We start from the raw sequence: 6793 nt of genomic DNA, 5'->3' as shown, positions 1-6793 counted from the left end.
GATCTTTCAACAATGTAGAGTTCATTGGATATTTTGCGAAGGTTGTGGCTCTCTGCCACCATCCCTACTCCCACACCAGGACGATATATCATTCTTATGTTGTCTTAGTTTGCTTATAGACGACTACCGCTCCCAAGACTGGTTTCACTAATCTAAAGGTAGGGTTACCCAAGACAGAGCTCAACTGATTACACACTTACAAATTGGTACTGATCCAGAAGTTACTTTCTTGATTAATATTAATTCTCACTTAAAGGGATATTCCTGAGTTTGCTGCAACTTTTAATATTTTATCGACTAACAGAGCCTTTTAATGATTGTAATTACATATCAAATTTTTTTTTTTCTGCATAAAGTATTAGTGGCTGTATATTAAATGTGTTTCTGATCGTTCTAATATATTTACTTGGATAAATTTCATTTTATTTCCTAAAATATGATTTTGTTTCGTACGTACGAAATTATTTGAAGACAAAATCCAGTTTGGGCTTCTTACAAATATTAAGACGACCAGAAACATATTGAATATACAGACACTGATATTTTAAACAAGAAAATATATTTAATATGTAAGTTTAATCGTAGAAATATTTTATTAGTCTGAAACATCTTACAATGCAACAAACTCAGGAATGTCCCTTTTACAAAATTAATTTCGAGCTTTGCGGGCGTTAGTTACCCGAGTTCGTGTAACACAATAGCTTCCATCTCTCTCTCTCTCTCTCTCTCTCTCTCTCTCTCTCTCTCTCTCTCTCTCTCTCTCTCTCTCTCTCTCTCTCTCTCTCTCTCTCTCTCTCTCATTAAACCACATATCAGTAACCTTGAACATTAATTGGGTATAAGTCTGGGGAAAATAAACTATACGAATGGATGTGTTTGGTTAATGATCAATATTAAAATAAGCGGATACAGCAAGGCTATTAGAGGCTAATACAACTCACAATTTACCATTTATCAAGTGCAGGCAGTTGCACTACGAACCACAAGCGACCGAATACTAGTGAACAGTTCCATACAGTTATATTTAGTCATTTTCTTCAGGCTATAAACAGTACAGACCAGTGGCGACCTGTAAACACAGCACTCGCACATATATTCCGTTCATATCTATGTGCACTTTGTAACACGTCAACTTGTCAAATTTAGAATTCCGCACAAAACACTTTTGGTTGTTTAATTGTTATCTGTAGTTCAAACCAAATATGGTGGATGCGTGTAAAAATATCTATTGTAAATAAGAATCCACTTTTATTTTTAAAATCACTCTATAAATCTGCATTATCTGGTCGCCTATGACAACAGGTAATAAGCCAATCACAACTCGAAGGTATCCCCTGCCGTCAATCTGCCTGGTTAGATTGACTGCCTTTTTTTCCATTCTTCGATTGTTCCAATTTTTTCTGCTTGTTTTTGTCTTTTCGCTTCTCATTCATTTCGTCCTCATTATCATGTTGGATTGAAAATATCCTCTGTCTTACATAAACAAATGCCCTTGCTTTCTTTGGAGCAGCTGGTGGCTTTGGTTGCTCTGGGGGTGTCTGTTTCACCCTATATTTCGCTCCTGGTGTTCCTGATTTGGGTTCTGGTTTTACTTCAGGTTCTGGTTCCTTCTTCTTCTTCGAAAGCAGACGCTGCATGAAGTTTAAACTGCCACTCTTTTTCTGATGTTTGCCATCAGACGCCTTGCATCCATCGTCAGCATAGTCCCCTGACCCGATCGATGACGTTTCTGCCGATGATCGGCTGCTTGTTGTCGGCATGGCACTAGCTTCCATTTGGTCTGACGATGTCGTGATGGTCGAAATTGTCAAAGAAGGAGTCCCTGAATCTCCAGAGTCAGCCGAGACAAATGAAGATGTTGATGTATCTGAACAAGACGACAGAGTCCTCGCTTCAGAGATTGAAGGAAGTGACGGTCTCGGCTGTGGACTCTTGGATGCTGATTTGGGTGAATATACAACTTCATTACTCACTGGGTCACAGACTGCAGCCTTGATGGGAATTTTACTTGGAGATGAACCTCTCTGAGGAGACGTCCGTACGGGTGAATATCTACTTTTCTGCATATCTTGGAGTTTCTGCGTTGGCACTGTAGCAATTCGTCCAGGAGCAGAATTATACCTAAGAAGAGGGAGACGAGATGGCGGGATCAACTGGTTTCCCATTTTTACAGATTGATGAGAATCTCCAGAGAACTGGCGAGGAAGACTGTGAGTTTCAAAGGTGACACTGTTCTTATTTTTGTCAGGTCCTCTTCCTTTCAATGTTGTTATAGGCTGAGCTTTTCGACCTGGGGATTTTTCTGGTTTGAACTGTTCTGTCTGACCAGGAGGTCTCTCGACAACCTTAGCACATCTGTTACTATTTGTCTGAGAATCATCTGTTTGCCTTTCGCGTGCATCGTGTTGATGAAGATGCTGATTTGGGAGGGAATCTGTATTAGTATTCAAGTTCGGTTCCCTTTCTGACGACAGAGCAGATTGTTTTTCTTTCTGAAGCAAGTGGTGTTTTTGGCGATGATGCTCAGTGACCTGTTTCGGTGATTCTTGTGTCCTTATTTTGTTCGATGATGTGCTGTCTTTTGTATTCAGTATAGCCTGCGTTTCAGCCAACAATTGCTGGATTTGTTTCTGTCTTTCAAATTCAGGCTTGTCTGCAGGTGACCCCTGTTTATGCTTTTCTTCCCGTGAACTGGTCATGCTGTCATGTAGCGTTGACGAACTTTGGTCGGAAGAGTCAGACAACCGTCCTGCAAAGGACTTTCCAAAGAAAATATCATCAGAACTCTGCCGAAAGGTAGGACTGTTCAGTTTCTCAGAAACATTTCTCAATTTAGAAATGCACTTTGTAATTTTGCCATCCAATAGTGTAGAATCTGTTTCTATAGCAATATCTTTATACTCCACTACTGAAGTCATGGTGTTTTTGTGTTCGACTATAATTTTAGGAACAGAAGGACTCTTATGTACACACCCTCCATATTTTGTCTCTGCAATTTGTCTAGTATGACTAAATGTACTGGTTGATTTGTCAGTCTTTGATATATAAAATGTCATTGTACCTTTAGAAAAAAGGTGCCGTATAGGTGTACATGTCTCTTTTTCAAAGGTCATTTTCGATACTGTATTTACACCAACACTCACTAAGTGTTTTGAATCTTCAAGTCCTGTTGGTAGTGTTGGACTTGGTTCTGGAGACTGTACAGTGAACGGTGTCTGAGTGCCATCCTCAACATACAGATGGATATCTGTGCATGTTTCATCGTCAACCATTTCCACGTCCTCGTCATCAGTCGAGTAGATGGACAGCAGGTCAAAGTGAGCTTCTGGAACAACTATCAAATCGTCAACGTCCAGCTCACTCAGTAATCCAATGTATGGAAGCGACTCAGTTGAAGTCGCAGCATCTCGATGTTCCAAGCTCAGACTCGGCGGCATGTCCTCAAGATCCAGAGAAGTACCTATAGATTTGTCCAACAGTCTCACATGCAATGTCTGTGTCCCATGGTCGATCACTTCAGAAAGGCATGACGAAACCGACATGGCCATAGTCCCAACATCGTGTTTGTGTATCACAGGACGCGTGGAACAAGAGCTAGACTGATGCCTCTCCTCAGAGAACTCAAACTGGTGCTCACAGACTGCACAATCTACAGAACTAAAGTTTGTCTGTATTCCCACTTCTGACAACTGTAGCGAGCCCTTGGTATCTGTGTTGTCTTTCAGTATATCAGCCTGAATGCCTATGGATTCAGAATTTGGTTTAATCGGCGATTCGCTGTCAGAGGTCATACATCCCTGATCTTGGAAGTGATGGACGTCCATTGATGTCTCAACACTCTCCATAATGATTTCAACACCAATCTGAGCATCCACAACCGATACCCGTTCAGTTAAAGTTTCGTTGTCAGTGAGGGAAATGTACGTTTCAGTTGCACTTTCTCGTTGAGTAACAACATTTGTGTGTGTGGATGAGTCAACTGTTATAATAGGGTTTGTAGAGGTCTCAGAATCTATTGTGGCAGGCCTGGGAGGAGAAACCCCCGTATTTACAAGTTGTGGTTTTGTGGTTAATGTCCATTGGTCTATGTAGTGAACATGCGGGGTTGACGTCTCTTTTTCACACGACAGGATGTTTACGGTGTCTACACTCTCACATATAGATGAAATAAAACTCGTATTTAATATATTGTCCCACTCAAAATCATTGGTACCAACACACTTAGATTCTGTGCTTTCTTTGTTTTCGTTTGTTAATATTTCACCTGCTAAATTAGGTAAGCTGCAGCTAAGTTTGTCCATGGATAATAAATTACTCTGTTGTTCTTTGTCATATTCCACCAAACCGACGACAGTCTGACTCTCTTGAGTCTGGTGACTGATGTGGGGAGTGTTAGTAGATCGAATTTTTCTCTGAGGGGTTACCTGAATTCCTGTGTCACCCTGTTTGACGGGTGATGTCGAGGTAGATCTGTCAGAAGTCTGCAAACACATAGGACAAGTGGCCCGGTCACAAGTCGACACCTTGTCTGTCCACGTAACCTTATGTTCTAGCTTCACTTGCATCATCTGGGTGTAGCAATCGACAGAATTGGTTCTTTGAGTTGAGGTAGCCTTATGACTTTGACCACTGTAGTCCGTAGTTATAGCAATATCTTTGGACATAACACGCTGTGTCTGGGTGTCTGTAGCTTTGGACACGGGAAAGGCAGAAGTTGCTATATCTTTTGACGTTCTGGCTTCTGGGGATGTTTCTTTCTCGAACATTTCTGGAACAATTCGCACATTGAATGAAGTATTCACTTGCGCATCTTTCATTTCAACTGACGCCTTATGATTTGGGTGTGCATGATTTTCATCTCCATTTAGTAAGTTATTAACAAATGCTGAATCATCTCCATGAAACTCCATGGCTGAAACATTTGTTTGTATTTTCCGACTGCGTATCCATGATTTGGGAGTTTCTGACTGGGGAATATCAACACCATTACAAACTGCGTCCAGGTTCCTTCGAATGTTTTGAGGTGACGTCGGAGACGTGAGTGTGTCTGCATCGTTAGGTATCGTGTCCGTGTTGGTGAGTTTAGTGGAGGTTCGAGCTTGAACCTGAAGACCTTTGCTAACCGACGACCTCGACGTCTTGGCAACAGGCGTGTTCACCATCACATCTACGGACGGCAGTATTAGTCTTGGGGTGTTGGTCTCCTGGTCAAACATATGCAGTCGTTCTGTCTGGCATTTCAGAGATCGCTTATCTTGCTTGTCCGTCATGGTCCCTTTAGCTCGCGTGTCTTGAATATAAACCGAAACACCTTTGTCGCGAGTCTGGCATTTATCGGTGGATGTGTCACGTGATATGAGATTTACTGACGGTGTTTGTATGGATCCGTCCACCAACTCGATTGTCATATCAAAGGACATTGTTGTGACACTATCAGCGAGTTGTTTCTGTTGTATTTGCTCCGTTTGTGTTTGTTCAAACTTCGTGCTGTTGTTTGTATCGGCAATGCCATTTATTTCTATTTGGTCTTTGCCCTCAGACACAGATATGTGTCCTAATTTCACATCTCCCGGAACAAATCGAATCTGACTAGGAACATCTTTGGGTAGATCCGGAAGGTCGGTCTCTAGCAATGTACCCATCTTGGCTTGGATTTCTTGTTTTAGAAGAAGCATTTCAACGCCATTATCTTTCATAATGATCTGAGTCAAATTACACGTGTTGTTTAAATTATCCCAGTTCTCCTGCAACCAGTTGCGGTTTTTCAAGAATTCCATTGTATTATCACCAACTAAATCATCAACCTTTTTCAGCAGAGCTTTCTCGGTCTGCCTGACTTTAGAGATGTAGCTAATAGCCAAATCTCGAATATTTTCCCTAGTTTCCTTAATTACCTTCTGGTAGTTGTCAATCATCTTAATTCTCGAATCTACGTCAGCCATTCTGCTTTGACCTTTCTTCAGCAACAGATCTAACCCATCTTTGTATTTGGCAAATCCATCACTGAAGGAACACACATCGTGGCTGCGATGGTCCTGAAAAGCACACACGACACAGATGCACGCTTCGCACGGTTCACAGTAAAACCGGACAATCTCCTCCGGGTGCGTCTTGCATTCTATGTTCTTCTCCTCCTGAATATCGATCAGGCTGTGTTTCTGCGTCACCTTGGTGCTCCCGTGCAGCTGGACACAAGCCTTGCACAATAACTTGCTGCAGTCCAGACACTTGGAGCACGCGTCGTTACTCTTTGTGCGAACTTGTTGACATATTTCGCAAGGCGGGACTTTCGACCTCTGTCGTCTGTTGACAACTTCAGTTAAACTACAAACAAGAAAATTATCCGGTAGCCTTCGTATTCCTCCTGTGGGAATTTCGGTCTTCTGTCTACACAGGGGACACGTCAGATAACGGCTGTAAAAACGCGACGGACGATCGTTAACCGCGTCGGCCTGTTTCTGCAAACAGCACAGACAGAAGCTGTGCAAACAGGACAAAGTCTTCGGCTCTTTGAACGGCTCGATACAAATTTTACAGATCAGAAACTGATCACTGATCTCTTTCATAAACTTCGTCCCAGAAGCCATGTTTAACGAGTTGGTGTTTACACGGCAAGTTCTCGCCGACGTCTGTGTTGGCGCTGGGATTTCATGAGAATTCACATCGGGTTGTCAGCCAGCAGTCAATGCCGGGGTCGGGTTTGTGTTTCCAGATGACCAGGGCGATTTGGTGCAGTCCAGTGTAAACACATTCTGTGTCGCATGCCTCCAACAATTCAAACCATCACATCACG

At 42.2% G+C, this 6793-nt stretch overlaps 1 protein-coding gene across 1 annotated transcript; it reads right to left on the bottom strand.

The window, feature by feature from the left end:
• Window positions 1-579: 579 nt before the first annotated feature.
• LOC121369766 lies at window positions 580-6587 on the bottom strand. Its single transcript, XM_041494825.1, has one exon. It carries the CDS (start codon window positions 6585-6587, stop codon window positions 1341-1343), a length of 5247 nt encoding a protein of 1748 aa, XP_041350759.1. The 3' UTR covers window positions 580-1340.
• Window positions 6588-6793: the final 206 nt, after the last annotated feature.

Source organism: Gigantopelta aegis, chromosome 4 (genome assembly GCF_016097555.1).
Source record: "Gigantopelta aegis isolate Gae_Host chromosome 4, Gae_host_genome, whole genome shotgun sequence".
In the NCBI taxonomy this organism is placed as follows: Eukaryota; Metazoa; Mollusca; class Gastropoda; order Neomphalida; family Peltospiridae; genus Gigantopelta; species Gigantopelta aegis.
The sequence above is the reverse complement of the archived record's forward strand: the minus strand, read 5'-3'. Positions and strand labels throughout refer to the sequence as shown.

Excerpts from the sequence above, each read along its gene's own strand:
- LOC121369766 (XM_041494825.1), bottom strand. The coding sequence starts at position 6,587 with ATGGCTTCTGGGACGAAGTTTATGAAAGAGATCAGTGATCAGTTTCTG.